The sequence below is a fragment of the Sander vitreus genome, chromosome 4, assembly GCF_031162955.1.
Source record: "Sander vitreus isolate 19-12246 chromosome 4, sanVit1, whole genome shotgun sequence".
NCBI lineage: Eukaryota > Metazoa > Chordata > Actinopteri > Perciformes > Percidae > Sander > Sander vitreus.
In genome coordinates this window covers 33148114-33175138 of record NC_135858.1, presented here as the reverse complement: position 1 = coordinate 33175138, position 27025 = coordinate 33148114, and the positions used below count along the sequence as shown (strand labels likewise).

Below are 27025 nucleotides of genomic sequence, written 5' to 3'. Positions count from 1 at the left end.
CGGCCCCTGCCAGCTGGAGATTACAGGCCTGGTGTGGAAGGACGGCAGTGCTGCTGAACCAGGGATTATTACATACACCATGATACACCATCATCCTGGCCTTGGTTGCTTTTTGGTTTGTTTTGCTGCACCATACAACACTGCACATACATTCTTTCACTCATGCACTCACTCATCTTACTGGACTTGTTGATTACACATGTCACTGTTAGTTTAAGTTTATTTTTGCTTTATGATTTAAACTAATACATTATTTGTTAATGGCTTTGTTGAGTGCATCTCCTTATTTTTTGTCATGGCCGTGCGGTCCGGTTTGTGACACTGACAATAAAGTTGTATCGTATCCAGAGATGTTCACAAGTCATTTTTTGGAAGTCAAAGTTGAGTCTCAAGTTTTTGAGCTTGAGTCCAAGTCAAGTCTCAAGTCTTTGAGGGGCAAGTTCAAGTCAAGTCTCAAGTCTTTTGCCACGAGTCCAAGTCAAGTCTCAAGTCTCTGGCCATCTGATCTGTCCCTAACACTGTATTGTTAAATCTTATGAATTCAAAACATGTCCTGTAGCTACCATCCATACAATACAGCATCAAACGCATGGTTGATAATGAAATAGTAAATAGGACTACAGTAACAGTGCAGAATTAAAACAGTCAAGACGGCCCAGTGTTTGGTGGACCGGGTACACCTTGTTCACATAATAACCTACAAATCATCCACTGGATCAATTACGGATCACATGAGTTTGCCCACCCGACACAGCGTTTGTTCCTGGGGAGATGGATCAGTGCGTCCCGCCTCCTGTGCGCCATGGATGTCTGAGCCTCAGCAACTACTAACTATAAAGATACAATTTGCCTGTTCCCATCATTAGCACAACACTTTGCGATGGTTAGCTTGTTACCTGTGACGATATATGCTAAATGTAACATCTCTTTCACATTAGCAAGTGACTGACCTGCCTGGGTGCGTTTGGTGATGCCTGATGAAGTTTGACGTTGTTGATCTGGTATCATTTATCTTGGTGCCACACACCTTGTATGTAGCTGTTAGCTTACTACCACTGTTTACGAAGTTATTGAAAGCAAAACTAATTACAAAAGGCACAACTCCGGAAGGACATGGTGTCGCCATCGTCAATGCATTTTTTATATGTGAGTGTACGCACATAAGGCATAACGCATGCGTTACGTTGCACATTATGGCAAAGGGCAGGGGACATGCAGCTCGTCATACGTTTTCCCAACGTGTATGCGCCAATAAAAGAAAATAGAAATACATGAATAAATTTAGATTTAAAAAGCAATAATTGCATGAAAACAGGTTGTTGACGAGTCTCGAAGCTCAAGTCCGAGTCAAGTCTGAAGTCTTTTGGGTCAAGTTGCAAGTCAAGTCTGAAGTCAGCTGTTTGTGCGACTTAAGTGCGACTCAAGTCCGAGTCTCAGACTCGAGTCCCCATCTCTGATCGTATCGTACAGTATCTCACAAGATCCTGCGAGAATCGTGCGATCACGTATCACATGAACATCGATCTTGTCACACTCCAACCTAATGGGTTTGTGTCTGAACTATTGGCTTCCCGCACCAACCAGCGTCCATTGAGGAGTAATCTCTAATATCCAGCTCTGGCTACACCACAGATAGGAGGGATAGGAGAAAAAAACGCTCTGTGTGGTTTGCATTTCTTTAAACCAATCACAGTCATCTTGGGTGGCGCTAAACTCTGGGTGCAGAGACGGTGGCTCTGCTAAATAGTTTCTGGAAGGAACTTGTTTTGGTGGAACATTTGGACCCCGCAAAAGAAAATGCCACGTACAATATTAAAGCTTTAGTGCATTGCATTTTTATATTAATGAACATCCGTTACATTCAAGCCATTGCCAAATGAGTTGATACAAAGCTTATTAAGACTATCAGCTCCACACAACTCACTCTGTATTTCTCAGTATGGCTATGTTCAGAAGATTGTGTCGTCCGGCTTTCGTGCACAGAAACTCAAATCAAGATAATTACCATGTTACCTATTTATCCACCTCATTCGCTTCAACTCCAGAAAGGGACACCAAACTTCCCTTTCCTGAGCCATATCCCCAAGGGTGGAGATATAATCTCTCCACCTAGTCCTGGATCTTCATCATCTGGTTTCCTATCCTTATACTACAAAGGCATTGCACAGTGACATAATTATGAATAAATATCATGTGATTTGTCATGGGATCCCCACATCAAGTATATGCATTTGAAGACGGCCAAGGATCCTTCCCTCAGTGTTGCCAAAAGAGCTGGCCTCCCATGTGACAAATGAAGATGATTATTTGGGCATTTTAGGCCTTTATTTGACCGGACAGCTTAAGAATGGAAAGGGTAGAGAGATGGGAATGACATGCAGCAAAGGGCTGCAGGTCAGAATTGAACCTGGGCCACTGCCATAAGGACTGAGCCTTAGTACATGGGGCTCACACTCAACCAGGCGAGCTACCCGGGTGCTCCCAATATGACAAATGAACCTGAAAATGAAATGCAAAATGAAATGCAAAATGAAATGCAAATGAATCACATGCTTTTGCTTATGTTGCTGCTTACTGTTATGTTTGACACATTTCAGGATTCACCGTTTAAAAACTGTGTTTTTATGCTGCTGTACCCTGCTTTGTCAAATTTTAATAAATGAAACCTGAAAACAGGCCAGAAAAGTGATGTGTGCAAACATCACAAGTTCATACACACAGTGCACCTGAGGTGAATTTGTCAGGAGACAACACATTTGTTGAAAAAGTCGCTGTCCTCTTAGACAAATGTGCCCCATGCACGAAACAGTTGGTCACAATGAACAAAGACCTGAATATGAAGTCAGAGACAGATGGCATATATATATATATATATATATATATATATATATATATATATATATATATATATATATATATAATTCACATCAGTTACATTTAAGATTGAAACGTTTTTTATGTCTTTATATTAAAATCTTTGCCCAAAAAAAATCACATCCACAAAACGTTTAGTGTGTTTTAATGCAATGTCCTAATAAACATGCAGCTTTTTCTTCTTGTCAGGGAATGATTAATGATGGTGAACAATAGTGTTTGATATGTTACAATGATGTCAATTTGTGTATGATGTTGCTGACACTGAGACTCATTACCAAGCTGTACTGATCACATTATCTGTCTCTGAACCTTTCCTTCCACTTGATTCAGTTCCCCTAGATAGATAGATAGATAGATAGATGGATAGATCAGATAGATAGATCAGATAGATAGAGCAGATAGATAGATCAGATGATAACACTTTACAATAAGGTACACAAAAATGTAGCTAGTTACTGAGGAACGAATGAGGAACGAATAAGGAATGAATGAGTAACAAATGGTTAGTTAATGATGAGTAACTGATTGACTGGGATTCAAAGCACTAATAATTAGTTACTGGTAAACAGACTAGTAGATACTGTTAGATGAATGAGTAACAAATGGTTAGTTAATGATTAGTTACTGATTGACTGATTCAAGCACTAATTAAAGCTGCAAGCAGCGTTGGACGGGCCCTCGCACCTCCTTGCACATTGGGGTTACTGGCGGACGCCGCTCCTTGCGACACTCAGACACTGCAAATCGTCACCAATGAAAAGGGAACTATCTGCTGAGTTCAATGATATCTCACACAAGACTACGTAATACAGTTAATTAGCTGTGAAAGTGGGAGTGGCTAAATCATAGGGGGCGGGCCAAACCATGACCAATGAAAAAGGAAGTCTCTGCTGAGTTCAGTGATACCTCACACAAGACTCTACCTTAAATGGGTCACCAGTTATGAAAGGGGCATGGCTTAAGGGGCGGGCCAAACCATCACCAATGAAGAAGGAACTCTCTGCTGAGTTCAATGACACCTCACACAAGGGTCTACCTTAAACAGTTCAAATGGTATGGAAGGGGGCGTGGCCTGAATACGTGGGCGTGGTTAAAGTATAGGGGGCTGCTCAGTATCACATGCAGACCACACATTATAAGTTTCATGTAAATCGGATGATGTTTGTCATATAAGGCTGATTTCCTGTTGCCAGCAGGGGGCGCTATGACCAAAAGTCAATTTTGGCCTATAGATGACCTCAGGCCTGGACCCTTGTCAATCGTGAGAAATTTCGGGCAGATATGATAATGTTCACTGAAGTTACAACAACTTTTTGTTCATTGATAAATGCTCAAAATGGCCACTACGCCACGCCCACGCTGTTTGACGAAAAGTTTTGCTTTGAATAACTTTTCATCGTTGAGGTCTTTAGATGACACGAATTTGAAGTTGATGGGATGAAATCTCTCAGAGTAGTTCGTTAAAGTATAGAACCTATAGTTTTGGGCCTACTTCCAGATGCCACAGGCGCTATAACTTTGAATCAATATCTGTCTCTAGATGTCCTCAGGGTTAGACTCAGAAAAGTTTCGAGCCAATTGGTCAACTCAAGTTACACCCACTTCCTGTTTCTATTGACGAAACGCACAAAATGGCCGCCACCCGACACGGACAGGCCCTATGACGAAAAGTTTTTCTTTTAATAAGTTTTCATCTTTAACGTCTTAAGATGGTACAGACCAAATTTGAAGTCGACCGGATGAAATCTCTAGGAGGAGTTCGTTAAAGTACGACATGTGGAAATGGCCAAAATCGAATCAAATTTTGAACTTTCAATTAAAAATGGCGGACTTCCTGATGGGTTTAGGGTATGGCTCCAATGAGCTTTTTTGTACGTCTTGACATGCTCTATATGTGTACCATGTTTCGTTAATCGTTTTTTAGTAAAACGATTAACGAAACATGGTAAGAGTCATTATAATAACTGCATGAGTATGAGTCATTATAATAACTGTATACTATGTGTATGAGTCATTATTATAACTGTATATGTGTATGAGTCATTATAATAAGTGTATATCTGTATGAGTTATAATAACTGTATATGTATATGAGTCATTATAATAACTGTACATGTGTATGAGTCATAGTAAGTGTATAATATGTGTATGAGTCATAATAAGCATATACTATGTGTATGAGTCATTATAATAAGTGTATATGTGTATGAGCCATTATAATAAGTGTATATGTGTATGAGTCATTATAACAAGTGTATAATATGTGAATGAGCCATTATAATAAGTGTATATGTGTACGAGCCATTATAATAAGTGTATATGTGTATGAGTCATTATAACAAGTGTATAATATGTCTATGAGTCATTATAATAAGTGTATACAGGTGCTGGTCATATAATTAGAATATCATGAAAAAGTTGATTTATTTCAGTAATTCCATTCAACAAGTGAAACTTGTATAATGTATACATTCATTCCACACAGACTGATATATTTCAAGTGTTTATTTCTTTTAATTTTGATAATTATAACTGATAACTAATGAAAACACCAAATTCAGTATCTCAGAAATTTAGAATATTGTGACAAGGTTCAATATTGAAGACACCTGGTGCCACACTCTAATCAGCTAATTAACTCAAAACACCTGCAAAGGCCTTTAAATGGTCTCTCAGTCTAGTTCTGTAGGCTACACAATCATGGGGAAGACTGCTGACTTGACAGCTGTCCAAAAGATGACAATTGACACCTTGCACAAGGAGGGCAAGACACAAAAGGTCATTGCTAAAGAGGCTGGCTGTTCACAGAACTCTGTGTCCAAGCACATTAATAGAGAGGCGAAGGGAAGGAAAAGATGTGGTAGAAAAAAGTGTAACCGCACCCTGGAGAGGATTGTGAAACAAAGCCCATTCAAAAATGTTGGGGAGATTCACAAAGAGTGGACTGCAGCTGGAGTCAGTGCTTCAAGAACCACCACGCACAGACGTATGCAAGACATGGGTTTCAGCTGTCGCATTCCTTGTGTCAAGCCACTCTTGAACAAGACACAGTGTCAGAAGCGTCTCGCCTGGGCTAAAGACAAAAAGGACTGGAAGTTTCCACAGTCAGTGATGGTTTGGGGTGCCATGTCATCTGCTGGTGTTGGTCCACTGTGTTTTCTGAGGTCCAGGGTCAACACAGCCGTCTACCAGGAAGTTTAAGAGCACTTCATGCTTCCTGCTGCTGACCAACTTTATGGAGATGCAGATTTCATTTTCCAACAGGACCTGGCACCTGCACACAGTGCCAAAGCTACCAGTACCTGGTTTAAGGACCATGGTATCCCTGTTCTTAATTGGCCAGCAAACTCGCCTGACCTTAACCCTATAGAAAATCTATGGGGTATTGTGAAGAGGATGATGCGATGCGCCAGACCCAACAATACAGATGAGCTGAAGGCCACTATCAGAGCAACCTGGGCTCTCATAACACCTGAGCAGTGCCACAGACTGATCGACTCCATGCCACGCCGCATTGCTGCAGTAATTCAGGCAAAAGGAGCCCCAACTAAGTATTGAGTGCTGTACATGCTCATACTTTTCAGTTGGCCAACATTTCTAAAAATCCTTTTTTGTATTGGTCTTAAGTAATATTCTAATTTTCGGAGATACTGAATTTGGGATTTTCATTAGTTGTCAGTTATAATCATCACAATTAAAAGAAATGAACATTTGAAATATATCACTCTGTGTGTGATGAATGAATATAATATACAAATTTCACTTTTTGAATGGAATTACTGACATAAATCAACTTTTTCATGATATTCTAATTATATGACCAGCACCTGCCTGTGTGCTGCCAGTACATGCTTCCATATTGCAGTGTTAGCTCCCTGCTGCTCTCTGTGTATGAAGGGTTTTGGTGGTTTGAGTGAGTTTTGGAGGTGAGATGAACTGTTGCATGTTGGTAATGCCGACTGTATGAAGAGTATAAAAAAGTGTGTTTATATTTTTTTGCTGCTTTTAAATGTCTTATGTATCCATAATAATCCTGTACGGTGTCCTTGAGTGCCGAGAAAGGCGCTTTTAAATAAAATGTATTATTATTTATTATTATGAGGCATTATAAGTGTATGATCACACCCCCAACCAGCACCTTCAGACACCGCCTACCAAGAGCCATGGTCTGTCCGAGGTTTCTTCCTAAAAGGGAGTTTTTCCTCGCTAATGCTTGCTCTTGGAGGAATTACTCGAATTGTTGGGTACTTGTATATTATAGAGTGTGGTCTAGACCTACTATATCTGTAAAGTGTTTTGAGATAACTCTTGTTATGATTTGATACTATAAATAAAATAAAATTGAATTGTATGAATGCTGCCAGTACATGCTTCCATATTGCAGTGTGTTAGCTCCCTGCTGCTCTCTGTGTGAAGCCCTGGGGAACACTGTATATGACTTGGACGCCATCTTCTGGTTCTCATCAGTACTGTTTAAATGCCAGGCTGCATGCATTCTTTTCCTTTAGGGCTTTGTGTGAACTGAACCCTAAAGCTGGAAGCAGTGAAAGACCAAATCAAATCTGACTTGCTACATACATGTTTGTCCCATTTAGAAGTGTAGAGATAGGACAGTTGAAACAAGAAAGAATTCATAGGAGCGCTTCAAGTTCTACATTGACTTTAATAGTTTTTCTGGATTGCTAACAAACTATACTGAAACCACTTTTTTTATACTCTTCATACAGTCGGCATTAGCAACATGCAACACTTCATCTCACCTCCAAAACTTACTCAAACCACCAAAACCCTTCATACATGTCTCAAAATCAGCTCGGTGGACCAAAATGCTGGCAACACCTCACTCAGGAAGCAAACGGCATCACTCACAACACGCTGAGCTGAAAAACACCAATTATTACATCAATGATCAACTTTTATCTTTAAAGTTTGAATGACTTTTTTCACATTAGACAGCATTTCATTTTAGAATAATAACTGAGTATTGTTACTGCCTTCTCCAGTTCAGCAGTCCTTGTATTCGCCAACCGAGTCGAGTTCTGTTCCTCTTTAGGAAGATTAAGACAGTGAAGGAGAGTCAGTTTCTACATCACCTTTGTGCGTCCTCGAGTATAGGTTTTTATTGTTTATTTATTTTAGAATTTCGTGTTTTTAACTGTTTTGAAAGTGTTCTGCAGGTGGTGGAGTCTGAACGAGAAAAGAGTTCATGGTGGTCATTGAATGCATTTTGTGTGAAAGCAATGAAAAACGATAGACAGTTTGGTCCACATAGACTTCTGCTTCGCTGACTGTGAAGAGTTCTGACAATGTGACTTCAGTTTGGACCAATGCACGATAGCAATCGAAAAAACTGTAATACCTCAGAGTCAACTGTGTACATACCATGGTCAGCTGTTCTCCTTTACGGCAGCCTATTACTCAGTGTCCCATTATAACCACATCCTTTGTACGTTAACACAACCTTTATCACGTTGTTACTATATGGACTTTTCTTGTAATAACATATTTTATCTTGTTCTTTCACAACACCTGTCTCATTAAAACAAAGCTGTCTTGCTATATGTTGTTAAAGGCAGAGAGGCCCACCATTGTCTGAAGAGATCCTGCTGCCTGGAACAATCATGATGATAAACATATAACATGATGATGCAGCCATGTGGCACAGTGTTTTTGTGTATTATGGCTGTGGCTTGCTTTCGTTTAGTGTGTATATCTGAATACTTGATCAATGCACTGCAGATACAGTAATGAATGAATGGTACTTCAGTTGTCCCAAGCATTAAATACAACCTAGATGTATACTAGCCATTAGTTTGTCTGCAGACGTTGTCTCAAGCTTTTTATTTTTAATTTTAAGAGCGTACATTTCTTGTTCTTCTTGAGAAGTTTGCGTTAACGAGAGACTGTTTAGTGAAATATCAAGCACATTTTGCGATATGACGAGATAAAGTGACGTTACTACAAGTTAATAATTTGGTATCTCATGTAAAAATGTCATATTAAAATGACAAATATATAAAAAGGATAATCTAAGGACATGTTTTAGTCCAGGTGTCAGTGACACGCTGCCAGTCTCTGGTCTGTATCAGACCAGAGACTCTGCATCATCTGCATCCAATCATTCACACATTCATCAACTGGACCTGTTAGATTGAGCTGAAATATACTAGCTGCTCTTTACAATTTCAGAAAATAGTTTTTCTATTTTTTTTTCTATTTTTAGGCCTTTATTTTCAACAGGACAGATGAAGACATGAAAGGGGGGAAGAGAGGGGCAATGTCATGCAACAAAGGGCCGCAGGTTCAACTCCGCCCTGCGTCGAGGACTAAGCCGCTTTTTTCGGGGCGCGCTCTACCAGGTGAACTACCCAGGCGCCCCAGAAAATAGTTTCTCCCCGTACTCTTTATTATATTCACTCGCTTTCCTTCATGAATCCTCATACATTTAGTCTCTGGTCCAAATTAAAACAGTATGTTACTTGCAGAATTCAAGAAAAAGAAATGAAGGCCTCAACAACTGTTGTGATTGTGCTTTGATTCTTTAATTCATCTGTGTTTGGCTCTGCCATTCTGTAAACCCACAGCTAAATAATAAATAAACAAACAAATACAATTATTACAAGAAGGTAACAACTCATTCATTATACATACTGTATATAAACACATGATCAGGCATGTTTTCAACATGGACTTACTGCTGCCATAGAAAAATAAACAAACAACTACCAAAGAAAGCAGAGAAGCGACCAGTGGAGGAATGCACAGCGTGAGGCATCTGTAAGGCAACTGGAGCGGCGAAGCACTGTAACGTGGCACCATGGTACTGTCCAACGCCACAGGACACAGGTCTCTCTGACATTAGAATGCTCTCACGTTTGGATTTTGGTACAAACTGGGCTCAAGAAATAAACACATGATCATCTTCTCAACAAACAAATCCTCATCTCCTCTTGTCAAGGTGCATTATCTGTGGACTCATGTCCACTCCCTCCACAAACTGTCGACCACGCGTCCCAAAGGCCTTCAGCGTCGTGGGAGGAGACAAGGATAGCGCCGGGTGCAGTCAGACATCCCAGAGTATGTTTGCTGCTGTAAACTGTGGCTAGTGATGGGGGGGGGCCTCACTCCAGGTCCTGCAGGTTGATTGTGCTTCCTGTGAACTGGGAGTTGTCGGAGCCGTTGTCATCCTCCGTCATCACTGAAGCTTCCTGGGAGGAAACATCAACACCAAGGCTGCTAAGGTCATAACATTTCAATATAAAAACCCTACCTTTACAAATAGTGAAGATTTCACAATAGATAGATAGATACATAGATAATTCATTTCAAACTGGGAAATTGCTGTGTTACAAGCAGCAAGTTATTTGGACATTCACACTCACTCATACAGAAATATAGTAGAAATAATGAATAAGATAAAAAAAAAAAGATAAAAGGATTAAAAAAAATGCCAGAACTACTGAAAAAAATAAACTTGAGGAATGAAGAAGAATGTACATCTCTTTCCCACCTTTCTTGTCTATCCACTGTCACTCTGAAATAAAAAGAGGGAAAAGCCCCCAAAAAAAGTCTTTAAAAAAACGTGCACGCAGTGGCAAGTTTTGTGCAAGAATGTGCCACAAAATCAACCGAGAATTAAAGGTCAATTCTGATTGGCTGTTGGTCTTAGATCACTAGTAGCAGGAAACACCAATATATATATACATCAATATGCTTCCAACACCTGTTGGAAGCATATTGAAAATGAAGTGAGTACAGTAGAGTTGTTTGACTAATGTTACTGGATTAAAACAATTCGGTCATTTTATTGACTTATATAACAGAAATGCCTTAATATATTTTGTGTATTATAATGCTGTTGTGTGACTAACGTTAGTTTTATAGTGCATTCCATTTGTACTCTTGAATTTCCGAGGCCAAAGTCTGAAGAAGTCTGAAACACACAACCTAATCTCGGATTTCCGAGTTGGTAAATAGGACAACCTGGCAGTAATCCGAGCTCATAATCCAAAATGGCTGCCCCGTGCATCAACATAAGTTAAAGCTGTAGTAACATACAGTTATTAGCACTTCTGTCTTATTTGTGTCTCACTAAACCGTCGTACACATAGTGCTGTCCAACTTCTATCTGTAGAGGTGTTGTTACGCTGTTTGTATGCACAAAAACAGCGTAACGTGTTGTTAACTACTGGTGTTGCTAACCATGGCTAACCTGGCTAGAGCTAACCCACAATGAAAAATCAGACTTGTAAATGGAACGCATTCAACTCGGGTGTGACGGCATTCCCAGCTTCGGCTTCCGAGTTCTGAGGTAAACGGAACGCACTATTACTCCTCCTTCTCAAGCAGTCTATCGTTAGCATTAGTACAGCAGCGTAGCATAACGGTACAGTCTATGCAGCCAACATGTCATCTCCCAGCAACACCTAAACGTCACACTACAGTAAGTAGTTTGTAATACTTTGGTTACACACCGTGTTTTATTAACCTTTGTTCTGTCTGTCTATATATTATTAGCTTGCAATCTATCTATACGTTGCTAATGCTAACATTAGCCAATTAATGTCAAAAAGCAGTAGCTGGCTACTGCCAAGATATAGTTTCACTGGAGACCAGAGAGGTGTTGTAACATTAATGGGTTTGCGCTGTGCATGGTAGCATGTCCTTATCTCTTTTTTAAATGCATTTAAAACAGAACCATAACTTGGCAGTAGTTAGCTGCTTTTTTACATAAATTAGCTAACGTTAGCGTTAACGGATAGCTACCTCACAAGCTAATATATGTTAGACAAACAGAATAAAGGTTGCTACGCTGCTGTGCTAATGCTAACGTTAGATTGCTCGAGAAGCAACCAGGCATCAGCTTTTGGTTGCCGAAATTGACAATATGGTTGCCATGTATTAAACTGCCTATATTTGGAACAATTCATTTACTATTTAGCCTATTAAAATGTGTAACTATACCACATTTTAATAATGAAACAATGAGAGAATGCCTTGCAATATAATTTCCCTCTCAAGTAAGGGTGCAAAAGTCACGGTTCGGATCACGGTTTTGAGTCACGGATCGGATACATTTTCGTATCAGCACAAAAAAGGGGGGAATTTAAATAATTATTAAAAATGTAATAACTTTTAACAATAATTACTTCTTTCACCAGTAAATTGCTGTTAAAAGACAAAAACAGATGAGAAATGGGTATTTTACAATAACTTTACCAGTTTTAAGTAAACACAACCTTTATTAACAGCAGTGACCAGTGCTAGTTCGTGTCTTTTAGCTCATAGCTTTAGCGGCAGACGTTTGTACGTCCCCCTGTTGGAATCCTCTACAGTGAAATACAGTCACACTTTTACACCGTTTAGCTGTCAGCATTTCAACCATGTTTAATCAAGTTACTACTGTAGCTAACGGTAGGCTAACGTTACCTGCTGCCAAGTATAACATGTTATTAGTGTTTACTAGCGCGACACGCAGCGATGTTTCTGTTGCCTCTAACGTCTGTTTCGGAGCATCGGAGAGCAGTGCAGACATTTAGGTGGCACCGTAATGAGGCACCGAAATCCGCATTGCTATTCTGTCAGTTTTCACGGCAAACGCGTGTGTGGAAAGCGGTGGCACAACAGCTGAAAGGTTGTGTTGCGCACAAACACAGTGTTTAAACTTTACGGAGTCAACTAAATAAAATATTGACTTCTTTTGAAATAAGATTTTCCAGTTTTGTAAGTTATATTTAAAAAAAAAAAAATTTAAAAAAATATTCAACAGGTGGTTGCCAAAGGGGGCAACCAGAGGCCACAAAATGGTTGCCAATTGACTCATACCGAGCCCTGTTTAGGTGTTTATAATTTTAATTATTATATTAATTATTATTTATATTAGTTGAGCTGCTCCAGGATCTTTCCAAGTATCCCCTGGCAACAGCAGCCCTGGCTGGGAAATAACTGCTGTAGACAGTTCTAGCAATCTAACTGGAGAGGAGCAGCCAATCAGAATTGACCTTTTTTAAATCTCCGACTGGTTGATTTTGTGGCACATTGTAAAGCAGTGGCAAATGGAGCAAGTGAGTGTGTCAGAGTTGAGCGTGCACAGAGAGAGACAGAAACAGAGAGAGAGATAGAAAGAGAGAAGAGATATAACTGGAGCACAGGAGTAGTCTGTTTGGGAGAGGGCATATGAGGATTATTGCACGTTAATATGGATAATAGCAAACATGCAAATACATTCATTGAGCACGGAATAGATTTTTCTTCACTCAAACAAAATAATTTTCTGCTTGTGTATCATTTCTCTTCAAAATGTATTATATGCGTTTGCTAAATATATTGCTCTGTGCTCAATATATACTATTGCTCACTCAGGAATGAGGCACAAATATTACATGTTAGCCGGTGCTTCTTTAAACAGACAGGAGTCAAAATCCTTTCACTTTTGTTTATTTTGCTATTAAATAACACTTCACTCTAGCACTAGGTGCTGGCCGTGTTGATGTGAATAAACTTTTCTCACCTGTAGGATGTTGACCGGCAGGTCGGCAGTGAGCTGAGAGTGGGAGCTGGAGGGCTGCGAGCTCAGCTGGAAGGCCAGGTCTCCGTCGCTGGCTGGGTCGTCCTGCAGGTACACACACTTTGATCAGCTGCTCTGTCAACTACAGTGCCGCTTCTCTCAGCACACAGCAGTTCATTCTTCAAATCAAGTTAGGTCAGCTGGTATACACACAGTGTAGTTTTATAATCACCTGCAGCAGCTGAATGTGGACGTACTGGGCCCCAGTTACGGGGTCCCGCAGAGTCAGGCCCCCATTGGCTGCTGCAGCTCCTTCACCATAACCGACACCAGAGGGAGCCATCGGCGCCTTTACTCCTTTACTTTTTCTCTGACTCAATCCTGAAGTCCCTGGATTGGGCAAAGAGAACACTAACCTTTTATGCCAAAAACACACTGGACGCGGAAGCGCCATGAAGCGGAGCTATTTCCATTTTGGCGGCCATGTTATCCAATGTGTCAGTTCATACACGCTACAATCAGCCCTGCAGCGATCGTTTCGCCGTCTTCTCTATTTCTTTGCGAGCGAATGTGTCAAGCCATGAAGGTAATCACATACAGGAAGACCACAGCACAGCCAGATACTTTACAAAATAAAACTAATTTCAAAATAAAACACATAGGTTTATGTTAATTTGTAATTTGTCTTGACACACGGACACACACACACACACGAGAGAAAGGCGTTCTGTAGGAAGAACAGGAGTGGAGATGCGTCCGTCTGCCGTGTACAGCCAGGCGCCTGATTCAGCGCTCCGCCGGTGGTGTGTTCCTGCCGTTAGTTTCCAGTCTGGGTCTAGTCAGACTAAGGAGCATTACATAAATGTGTGTGTCTTACCAGAGGATGCTGAAGGACCTCTTTGCTTCTTCTTTTTGGCCAGCTGGATGGCTCTGTAGTCAGTCCTGGCGGAGCCTCCGCTCTCCTGACACAGAAATGGTACACATTAGTTACTACACACCATTATGTTGGCTTTTAAGGTCTAGTACTGACTACACTCCAGCTGCTAATAGCAGACATTTACTTTTCATATCTAAGAATCTAACAAGCAAATGTGCATTTCCTTTAAAGAGAACCCTGTAAATTTAGCAATGCACCCTTATAATGATGCATTCACACCCAGGCGTTTTCAGGGGTGCCATTACATAAGTCAATGCAAAGATGCAAATAAATGCAAATTTGCATCAGGCGGTGCAAATGGCACAAACACAGAAAATTTGTGCCCATCACTTTTCTCGCAAGTTGAGATATATTCGATAAACTCAAGAAAGAAATTTGCGTGATGCTGTGTTGCGAAAGCCAATCAGTGTTTGGATCGTCCTCATGTCGTGACGTTGTTGAATCAGAAAGGGCGGAACCGATGGTTGAGCCAGAGCTCTGGAGCTCCTCTTTATTTATTCAAAGCGGACGCATAAGGAGCTTTCTTTGGGAAAAGTAAGACTGCCTGGTAAGTTCTGAAATCAAGAGTATGTTGTTGTGTTGATGGAGCAGCTACAATGCTAGCATAGCCCTGATCGATCCAAATTCCATCCAGAAAACAAGAATTTTAAAAGTTGTTTGCTTGTCGTCTTGACTTGAGCCACGGATTACACATATGTTCGTTAATTTAAAAGATCATTTTTCAACTGAAGAAAGTCTCAGTTAGCCGTAGGTTTGATATATGACCACTTAGTTTTGTGTGAAACCGCACTGTGAACTACATCTCTCATCTCACACAATATACTTCACCTAGCTTGATGCTCAACTTGCTCGCTAGCTAGCTAGCTAGCTTAGCTCTGTTCCACAACACATGTAACGTTATCTTACCTGATGTGTTTTATTCAGTGAAGTGTTTTCAGCTCAGATCCTCAGCTCGTGTGAGTAACGTTACACCCCGGTACGATACACACAGACATCGTAGCTTTAGAGAGACGTCATCCATGCTTTCTAATTACGTTTTTTTTGGTCTTATACTTCAACAGTTTAACAATAAACTGAGACGTTCTTGACTTGCGAAATTATCTATTAAACCGATGAACATCATGTGTGTAATTCATGGCTCAATTCAAACGGGATAAAAAAATAATTTGTCTTTCCCCATTTACTACTGTTCATATCTTTTCGAAGTTAAGGTCCCATGGCTGTCCACTGGAAGAGGAGGGACTTCACCTCTCTATAGTGATAGATTAGGGTGTTATGATAGAAGTGGCTAATGTAGCCTGCAGCAAAGCTGAGCAGGGGGCCACACTTCCACATTTCTTTACTTTTCAGACTTGTAGTCTTGAAACAACGCCGACTCAAGTGACATCACCTAAGGACATTTATCAGACTTCACACAGCTCCCTCTGCAGACACTAAAAGCTTGAGACAACTTTCTGACATATGCAGTAGTACTCCATTTCTCTGCAGACTGAGCTGCATGGCCACTCACCAGGAAGCTGCCTGCTGACGCGGCGCTGCTGTCCTGCTCCTTCTGGGGGCTGAAGCTGCTGCTGGGACCGGGGAACACAAACTGGCTCAGGACTTTTCCTCCCTCCTGAGGTGCCAGCCCATCCACACAGCCCAGCAGAGGCCCAGCTGCCCCCTGGCCCCCCACCTCCACCACCTTGGAGGGCGAGGCCAGCAGCTCTGCAACGGGGGCCGCTGCCAGCGATGGGGGGGGTTCCACGCTCAGGGCGCTGAGTGGCTGCTGCATGCTGAGAGCGCTCAGGGCTCCCAGGGCCTCTGGGACAACCGTCTGCACATCATCCAGGTTCAGCGTGCCCTGAGGGGGGAGGACATCCCCCACTGTTCCTTCCAAAGCAGGGTGGGGGCCCAGGTCAGCGCTGGCTGCCAGGATGAGGGGGTCCACAGCTTTGGCCAGCGTGGTGCTAGCACCAGCAGCCAGTGTGGAGGCGACGGAGGAGGGGTCGATGGTGAGGATGCCTGAGCTGACCAGGGACAGGTCCATGGTGAAGGTGCCGCTAGAGCCAGCAGGGGGGGCAGCGCTGCCAGGCACAGCCGAGAACAGGGAGCTCAAGTCCAGGTTGGTCAGCTGGTCGCCCCCGGTAATACCAGGCCCGGCAACTGTTGCTGGGGTGGAGCTGATGAGCTCGCTGCTGGGGGTCAGGGTGGGTGTGGTCTCCATCTGGCTCAGAACATCTGGGATTGAGGAGGGGAAACGTTCAGAAGTTATAGGATAGTAATCACTTTTCCAAAACCATGTAGTGGAATAAATTATTTACATTTCGTAACCAACAAAAACATTACAGCATAACAGGCAGCGTAACCAAGAACTGCCGAGAGAGAGAGAAGTAAATACTGCCTCAAAGACATTGCTGGTTTGCGGCAACGTGATATCATGACTTTGCGTAAACATACACCCCACTTTCCTATCTGTACGCATTTTGAGCTATCCGCGTGTATGTCTACGCTGTATACAGCAGACGGCAGTCTGCTACGTCACAGCGTAAACACGCACACGCCACGTGGCACTTTCTAAAGCCACGTGCCGTGTTATTGTGAGGCTAAGTGATATCGCGAGGCTACGGTTGGGTTCAGGAAAGGAAAAGAAGAACGGGGTTGGGTTTAGGGGAAGAAAAAAAAAACGTGGAAAGGAAGCATCAAACGCGGGACGCAATCCCCACTCTCCTGGTTGAAAGTACTGCGTTTTACCCATCCTCCACCCCGACCTACCTCCCTATGTGGATTTTTGCCCTTTCATACTACTTGCTACCGCGTCAATTCACAAGCAATCGCAAGGTAATGTAAGTCAATAAATTGAATAAGTTGATAAACACGCTAAAAACAAGTATGCGTCTTGATAACACACCAATAATGGCATACGAATTGGTGTGTTATACATTCGCCACTTCATGAGATCAGTCCGTTTGCGGAATGTTTATGGGTTTTATAATTAATGAACCGCAGCGCTGCAGACAATTTTGCATTAACATTCTGACACAGACACAGTCCTTTTCAAAAAATATGAAAGTGTATGTGTAGCTGAGACAGAATGTAAACACGGTTATATCGTCTAATTTCTCATGTAAATTAGCGTTACCAACTGCTATAATTATTATGAATCATATGTCTCCATATCTGTATGTGTATCAGTGTCTCTGTGTCCCAACCGGCAGCGGGCAGATGGCCTCCCACCAAGAGTCTGGGTCTGTCTGAGGTTTCTGTCTGTTCAAAAGGAAGTTTTTCCTCACCACTTGCTCTTGGGGGGAATGTTGCGTCTCTATATTATTATAATAGAGCGTGGTCTAGACCTACGCTATCTGTAAAGTATCCTGAGATAACTCCTGTTATGATTTGACACTATGAATAAAATTGAACTGAAATGCATCTGTGGTGTAGCCAGACCTTACGCCACAGCGCTGTGGAAACAGAGTTAGCAATGCGAGACTATTAATACCTTGACTAAAAACTAGGGCTGTCAGCATTAACGCGTTAATCGCGATGCGATTAAGGGCCAGGCATAACGCGTACATTTTTTTAATCGCATGCCGGCATTTATTAATTTATTTTACACTTCACTTGGCTTCACGTCGTGCCTAACAGGCTACTATTTTGACCCTTTGCTGCAACGTTACTTATCATCAAGCTGCGATACTTCCTACTGCTGCAGGCTGCAGGCATGATGGAGAAAGACCGCAGAAAACACAATTCTGAACGGCGCTTTTTATTTTCCAAAACTCCCGGACGGCTTGTAGACAAGTCGAAAGCCATGCACATTGTGTAAAGCCAAATTAAAATATCACTGAAGCACATCAAGCTTGAGCTACCACCTATGAGCTAATTAACGTGACTCAGGTTGATGCTACCCACTCAAAGCAAAGCAAAGCACTATTTTGGAGAGTGCTAGTTGCCAACCTGTGGATGAAACCAAATCCATCTTGCGAAATGGATGGCAACTAACTGCAGACCTGTCAGCATCATAGAGGACTCGGGTCTTAAAGATGTACTACGGTTGGCATGTTCTGACCCGTCTTATACACTGCCGTCGAGGGAAGACCGTAGTTTCACGCACACACAGCCTGTACGACACGGAGAAAGCAAACAAACTGGAACTGCTGCAAGGTGCTGCAAATGCTGTCTCATTAACTGGTGATCACTGGACGTCAGTGAGTAATCAAAATTATTTAGGATTTACTAAACACTATATTGACTCTGGTAAGGATAGGGATTTTTAGTTTTTTAGTTAGGTACTTGGAGGAAATGTGCAATAATGACAGATTCACACATTTTTCTTTTGTTTACAGTAAATAAATACAAATCTTAAAGTCAAGTTCATAAATTAACTTTCTTTGCATTCATTTGATTCCAAATCAAGATACACTGGTAAGAATTGCTTTCCATTGTTAATATGTACTTAAAAACTGTTCTGAAATGCAAAATAATAGAATTTTAATCATGTGATAAAATATGCGATTAATCGCGATTAACTATAGAAATTCAGCGATTAAAATTGTTTTATCGTTTGACAGCCCTACTAAAAACGTGTAATTTAGTCATACAAACATCTTTGAGGATGTTTGACGGTACATTTTCTTAATTTTCTTTTGGCATGTTGTTTTTCATCTGCTAAGAAAACGTCTTTTGAGCATATGACAGGGTTTCTACAGGTTTCACCAAGTCAAATTTAAGACCTTTTTAAGACCATTATGAATGAAATTTAAGACCTATATCACAACATCAAAAAAGGTCAGATGTCAGAGCCCGGAAGCATTGTCTGAAACAATTCCCCGATTTCCTCATTGGCATTATAGGACTGGTGTCTAGATTGGCTGCAATATAAGTTGCATGTTGGTCTCATTTGTAGTCCTAATACAGCAAATTATATTATGTAGCGACAGAAAGAAGTACAACACCACAGAACTAAAAAAAAAAAAAAACACATTCTAAAGCGCTGCAGGAACATTTCAATGAGCATTATCATTTAAGACCTAGAAAACAATACATCAAAAAACAAAAATTTTTAAAGGCCTAAAATTTTGATGTTGAAATTTTAGACTTTTTACAACCCCGTGGAAACCCTGATATGATTACATTGAAGAGAGACATAAGTGGTTGGCACCCCTTTGGTGACGGCAGAAGCAGTGGCGGTACTGACCAGGACTGAGGTGGTGGTGTTTGAGCACGTGGCTCTTCAGGCTGCTGCGGGACGAGAAGTGTTTGGAGCAGTTGGCCACAGGACAGCGTGTCCTCAGGGTGCTGGCGTCCTGCTTATGCTTCTTGGAGTGGATGTACAGGCTGCTGCGTGCTGAGAACTTGGCATTACAGCCTGAAGAACGGAAAGGAGACAAACGTCATAACTGATGAGCTTTGCAGAAAATGTGAAACTACCAGAAGTCAGAATCCAACAGTCTGATTTGATTTTTTTTTTTAAAACATGTATGAACTCTGATGTTCTCCCAGCAAACAGTGTTACTCCTGGATGTGGTTTTAGAGTACCTGTACGTACCTTCTGCATGGCACTGGAAGGGCTTGGTGCCCAGGTGGGTGATACTGTGACCCTTGAGGTGCTCTGCCCGGGTGAAGGATTTCCCACAACCCTCCTCTGTACAGACAAAGCGACGGTCATCATCATGTTTCCTGATAAACAGAGAAGGAGTCTGTGGTGAGTGAGACACTCATCATGTAGGGCCCTATAAAAACCCTCAGCTCTGTTTAACCATTGAAGCCTTAGACTGTAAAATAGTGGACGTAGCATTAGTGACGTGGACTGCCACTTGGCAATATGGCCTTCGACGTGATGGATAGAGCTGGGGAGGATGACGCGGCCAAGCCAGTGTTGTTTATGGTTGCAATGGTGCTGCACTAAGCTAACGCTAAAGGGGTAAAGTTTCAGATTTTTGACCCTTCTGAAGCGAGTCATCCTGCAGAGAATAACCAGCGGGTAAACATAGACCTCCGGGTACTGGTGCCATTCATCTGCATGTACGGCAGAACACTACGGGCCGTCAGCCCCACTGGCCGTCAAATTTGTGTGATCTACATTAAACACACCAACACTCATGAGCATGCGTATTAATCATTTCCCACGTACAATGCACATTGCATTGTGTGAGAGGGGCTAGCCCCACTCTGACACATTCAGGTTGCCGTAGTCTACCGCAAACACGGGAGAACGCAGTATGAAGCAGCAAGGCAGGGGCAGAATGTGAAATAAAATCCTACCACAAATTCTATGCAATTGAGGAAGATGTTATATTCAAAGAAGACAATAAATTATAGATGATAATTATCTTGAATTCATTACAAAAATAAACCTAATGAGCAGTTGCCACTGATCACGACAACCTGTTGGTTTTCAATGACACATACATTTCACCAAGGAAGCAAAACTGCAAGCTGAAGTTTACTAAAACCAAAATACACACACACACACATTTATATCAAGGTGAAAGCATCAGTTAATAAGCACTTACCGTTTATGTCGGAGCAGCTTGGACATGCTGGTGAAGGACCAGCCACAGCCCTCCGAGTCACAGACAAACGGCCTCTCACCTGGAAACAGCAGATCAGGGGTTTATAAGGGACAGGGTCTCCCGCCTGCATCACCCAGATAGAGAAGTTCTGAGCAGCTAACTGGGTTTAACCCAGCTTTCTGCTATGACATAGCTGGTGCAAGTTATGCTGCAGTGCTAACCCACTCCACTTTAGATGAGTCAGTACAGGCATGCTCTTAGTTTCCAGTGACTCGAGAGCAACACATTTGTAGCATCATGTGATTGAGGAATGACTTATTCTTTAAAGTGCTCATATTATGCACAATTTCAGGTTCATAATTGTATTTAGAAGTTGTATCAGAATAGGTTTACATGGTTTCATTTAAAAAAAATAAAAAAAAAATAAACATATTTTTGTTGTACTGCACATTGCTGCAGCTCCTCTTTTCACCCTGTGTGTTGAGCTCTCAGTTCTAGCTACAGAGTGAGGCATCTCACTTCGGTTGCATCTTTGTTGGGAGTCACACATGCTCAGTAGCTAGGTAGGTAAGGACTACTAGCCAGTCAGAAGCAGAGTATGAGGGCGTGCCATGCTAGCAGCTAGGCAAGCATTCCGTTTGTCACGGAAGTAAAGGCTGGACTACAATAGAGCTGTTTGGAGCAGTTTGTGAACAGTGTTTTCTGTTGAAGATGGTAAGTTCCTTTGGGGTGGACTTTGGGATTTTTCACTTTGTAAACCTATTACATGCACAAAAAAGATAAACAATAAAGGAAAGGGAAAAGCCAAAAAGCATAATATGAGCACTTCAAGAAAACAGCCGGGTAACAGCCTGTGAGAGCTGAACTCCTGGGCGGGGGGGGTCTTACCAGTGTGACTCCTCAGATGGATTTTGAGGCGACAGGCCTTGTCGTAGGTCTTGTCGCAGCCTGGGTAGGTGCAGGTGAAGTGGCCCGTTTCTCTGAAGTGAGTGCGATTGTGGGAGAACAGGGCACTGAAGGTGATGAAGGTTTTCTCACAGCCTGCATATGACAGAGGGGAACGTGTAGGAAGACATGGGTACATGGTGTTTCTGACTGAGTCTGGACACATTGATTCTATGGTCAACGGTCCAATATCATCGATGCAAGGTGAAAATACCTTTATTTGAAATTCCAACTTTCTATTTATTCTTTTTGAATTGAAAACAATGTTTTGTTTTGCATTTAAATGGCTGGAGGAGCTCGGTAATAAAATCATATTTTAGTTCCTCTTTGTGAGTTGCTATAAATGAACTGATTGTGTTAAATGGACATATGGAATCACAGGGCCCTCAATCGAATCAAAATCGCATTGTGCTAAACTGTGATATCAGCGTTGTATTGTTGTCCAAAGAATTCATATTGTCTTGTGTTAAAACTTGTGATTTATACCCCTAGTAAACATGACTGTGATGCGTACTAGGGCTGCACGATATAAATATGCGATATCGTTGTTGAATATTGCAATACCGATATTAACAACGATACATAAACTGATATTGAAATGTATTCAGTTCTGCATTTCTGCTGCTTTCAGTATTCTCCTACAATACAACAAACTGCTTGTTGAATTTAAAACAAATAAAAAGGAAATCATTTCCAACATTCTTTTATGGACAAATTGAACATTGCATTGAACATAAAAAGGAACCACTAAAAAAAGAATGACAATTACATTTTAAAGTGCAGTTTTCTACAGATATTTTCTTTCAACACATACAATCAGTTTTGTGTCTGTCGCGATATGTTGCAGTCTTTTGCAATGTGTATATTGTTCCAGTTGATATTGCGATTAACGATAAAAAAACAATATATTGTGCAGCCCTAATGTGTACAGTTTACTAGCATCACCTTACACATTAGCAGCTCCAAATGCTTAGTGCCGCTGCTTTAAATAGACTATCCTTTAAAAGGTAATTCACTTCCTATCCAATGTGACCACTGTGTTGAACATCGGCAAGCAGCAGATGGAGTAAGTGTAAAAAAGGGTAGGTTTATGGTCCCGGTGCGAAAGCCAAAAACAATGACGTCACTACATCTTTTCGGTGCAGCGCATGGTCGTGCACCAGTGAATTATTTCAACTCGTTGCGCTTTCCGTTTCAACATGGTCAGCTGGGAAGGCTGGCCGAGCCTTCTGTGTTATTCTCCATGTAGAGACCACAGGGAGTCAAACAGCCTTAAATATGGCTCAGAGAGAGAGAGACACCACACCGGGGTATTTGCTGGAGAGTGAAACATGGAGTACCATCGAGAGGCAGACCGTGATTTGGACTTGCAGATAAGCAACACTAAGTTAACAATTGCACAAATATAATGTTTGGCGGTACATCGGTTAGGGCTGGGTGAAATGGAAGAAAATCAAATATCAGCAAATTTTTGACCAAATACATCGGTGTCAACATTGCGGCGATATTGTAGGGTTGACTATTGGTGCTTTCACAAAATATTCATACAGTGAGTTTTTGATAAATAATTATCAATAATGAGGATATAATGACTAAATGGGTAAAGGATAATAATAGAAGAGCTAGAACAGTCTGGTAAGTTCAGAAAATGACTTGACTGCATTTGATTTTATTTACTGTATTGCAGCCTGTAAAACCAGGAAAAGACAACACCTTTGTTATATTACGATATCCAAAATCTAAGACGAACTCTAGTCACATATCACCATATCGATATAATATTGATTATTGCCCCGCTCTAACGTTGGTGTTTACCATGGATGTGTTTAGTCAGGCAGCCTGCTTTCCTTCACCTCCGCTATCTTCTTCTCTCCTACTTCTTGCTTTTTCACAGACTATTTAGTTTGTATGCCTCTGGCGTTTCTGAGAATACTATCTAACCAAACCATCGATGCGTTGAGCATAAGCGTCTCTGTGCATGCTCGTAGTTCTCGCGCCATCTACGGAGGCCCACGCCACGGCGTCGTGCACTAGTATAAACAAAGCTAAAGGCTAAAGGAGGTAATTGTAATAGTATGAATAAAAGCAAAATATATTCAGCATGTGTTACCTGGGAATTCACACTTGTGGGGCCTCTGTGGCTCGAAGTGGACCCTCTGGTGATTGGTGAGTCGTGTAGCACTGCGAAACCTCTCACTGCAGATCTCGCAGATGAAGGCATTATCCTGCTCGTGGACTTTAACATGAGCCTTTAGGTTGTAGACGGTGGTGAAACGCCGCCCACAGCCTTCAAACTGACAGGTGTGTGGCCGCTGCTTCTCATGGGACTGAAGATGCCGCTTCAGCTTGTAAGAGGTGGCAAAAGCCCAGCCGCAGCCCTCCACAATGCACTGGTAGGGCCGCGGGTCCTCGGCATGGTTCAGAAGGTGAACCTTAAGTTTCTGACGTGTATCAAATGTACAGCAGCACCCCGGTTCTGGGCACCCAAAAGAGGCCACAGTCTCTTTCTTGGACCGTATTAGCGGTACAGACTGGAAGTCCCCACTGTCACAGTCTGCCACAGCGGCTTTGGGGGACGGGGTGACCAGATCAGCCTCTGTTACAGCACACAGCCCCCCTGCCTCCTGCTTGATGATGGGACAGGAGTCTAGAGAAGTGGCCAGCTCTGATAATGAGCAGTCATCCACCAGAGCCAACTCAGAGTCACTCACAGACAGACTCGGCCGCTGCTCTTCCTGCTGGCTGGAGCTGGACACCGTCAGCGTGCTGATCTTTCCAATGGATTTAGTCCCACTGTCATAGTTGAGAAGGACAATGTCCTCATGGTCTTTCATGCCTAGGTGCTCCTTTAAGCTGACCATGTCATCCTCTTTGTGTACATATCCCTCTGGCGGGGCAGCGAGAGTCAGGATGCCATTTTCTATGGTCACTATGATGCTTTGGTTGTTTATTGTGATAGTCCCGGAAAAGGTTTCACTGGCAGGCGGACTAGCGGAGGCCGTGTCCGGGTTTGCACTGTCCTGCAGCCCCGTTGAGTCTGCAATGAAGTCCGAAGTGTCCATAGCTTCCTCGACACCCGAGTTCCTTAAAATCAAGGCACTGCTCTCGTCAATGCGGGAGTGCGACGAAAGCTCCCTGACCAGTTTACTTTCATTGTTTTCGGTACAAATCTGGCCACATATCTTATCGCCATATTTGTTTGTCAGAACAACGTCTTCGACGGTGTGGTGATAGACGGACTGTTTAGCATTAGTCACGTTACAGTTGTCGCTTAGTAAATTGAAAACATGGTGAGGTTTTTTCAGGGCCTGGGTATCAATACAGTTCAAGTTGTCATTAGCTTCACTGCTGTTAGCCACCTCCATTGAGCCACAGGGACTTGCTGTAACGTTAGAGCACTCTAAAGGGTGTTTACCTTTCATTTCATCGCCGCATTCAGATGACACACCCGGTCGGTGTTTGCTTGCTTCACCGTTGCCATCCTCTTGAACGACATTAAACACAACATATAGTTCCTGGGTGGTTTCATCGGCCCTGTTTAACGTGTTGAAGCTCCCCGGCGGCGCAGTAGAGCTGTAGCTGGCCGGTGAGGGCTGCTTGAAGGCGCCGTCCTCACGCTGCTGCTGCTGCCGTAAAACAGGACACGGCAACGTTAAGTGCCGCTGCGGCGGCATCGGGTCCTCTTCCCCTTCAAACAGAGGCAGCGCCATTTGCATCACAGTCTCCCCGCTTTCTGCCCCGTGTTTCCAGGCAGTCCTTATAAACTCCTGCGAACCAAGCAGTGCGTCGAGCTCATTTTCTTTCTCCGTGTTCACGTTATAAAATCCGAGATTGGGTCCGTTACCCGGTAAATTGGTTTTGTCGGTTGGTTCAGGCGAACAAGCCGCTCCTCCGCTGCCATCTTCCGCCAATAGATGAAACGGTGATGTCCTCGGCCTGGTGTTGTTGTTGTTGTCGTCACTGTGTGGCTCCGGCAACTCCAATAGTCTATCCGCTTCATTTTCGGTGTAAATAAAACGAGGTATCGACCCTGTCGCTGATCGCAGTGGAGACAAAGTGGTTGTGTGTAGGGCGCCATGTTGAGAGTGAATGTTTTGGGCACCAGAAAGCCCCTGGATTTCCATCTTGGTATCCCTGTAGCAGCGACACAGAAAAGGCCCGCCCTAGTAAACGGAGGCGTTCCAAAAGCCACTACACAGTTTACAGCAGGCCGGATGCTGCCTTCAGGGCCAGCATGGAAAGTCTGTTGTCACAGGTGGAGCGACCAACCTCGACGATATTTAAAATGTTTTAAGGCTAATTACCAACGCCTTGTGAAATACACGTTTTAGGGTAGATTTTGTATAGTCAAGTTTGACATGTAAGATAATAAAGGCATGTAAGCTATGCCTTAGTAGGCTGATGCCTAAACGGAAGTAGACACGAACATCAAACATAATGTCAAAAAGCACGTCTGTGTTTCGTTCCATAGCTTAACATTTAATAGATAGAATTGACATGTATTGCAGGTATCCATAATTCTCGTGGTCAAAAATAACATTTCAGATATCAACGTCATTATTCCTAGGACAAATTACGTTACTTTCGCCATTCATATTGCCCCATTATCAGATCATAAACACATTATTCTAAAGTTAAGTGGTTCACAGGATACTGCAAGTTGAGGAGCTTACTGGAAATACAATAACTTCTCCAGGACATCAACTTTTAATGATAGAATTAAAAGAAGTATAGTGATAATAGAAATTGTGAATATAAACAAAAATAGGAATACTGTACATGCCCAGGTGTGCTGCTGTAAAGATAAGTAAAGAATTAAAGGTCCTGAATTATTAAATATAATAAACATCCTTTTTATCTAAAACTAACATATCTTATGAGGAGGAAGTGGAATTAAAGCTATAGTGCGCAGAACTTATATTAGGTTAATGAACGTTCTGTGCACGATCACCAAAGGCGTACCTCATTAGGATCCTCTGACAGTGTTGTTAGGGTTGGGCATCGTTTGGATTTTAACGATTCTGATTCCAATTCCGATTCTTCCTTTCGATTCCGGTTCTTATCGATTCTCGATTCCGATTCTTTGAGGGGTGGAATTGAAACAGATCACATGCTTATTTCACAAATAAGAGGAAAGTTTTATTTCGATTCAATGGTGGGTTGCAGTTTTACCGGGCTTTTTCAACGTAAAATAAAGCCACACTAGAGCGCTGCTTACAGTTCTCCACGGCTGCAACACAACAAGCGCCTGGCCGCTACGGAAAC

At 42.2% G+C, this 27025-nt stretch overlaps 1 protein-coding gene across 1 annotated transcript; it reads right to left on the bottom strand.

Moving 5' to 3' along the window:
• Positions 1–9397: 9397 nt before the first annotated feature.
• Positions 9398–25921, bottom strand: LOC144517318 (zinc finger protein ZXDC). The gene is made up of 10 exons (XM_078249388.1): positions 23871–25921; positions 21704–21856; positions 20816–20894; positions 19849–19979; positions 19498–19668; positions 15832–16541; positions 14262–14346; positions 13623–13774; positions 13388–13495; positions 9398–10085 (listed from the first exon to the last, which is right to left on the bottom strand). The coding sequence occupies exons 1-10, from the start codon at positions 25882–25884 to the stop codon at positions 9999–10001; spliced, it is 3690 nt and encodes a 1229-aa protein (XP_078105514.1). The 5' UTR covers positions 25885–25921; the 3' UTR covers positions 9398–9998.
• Positions 25922–27025: the final 1104 nt, after the last annotated feature.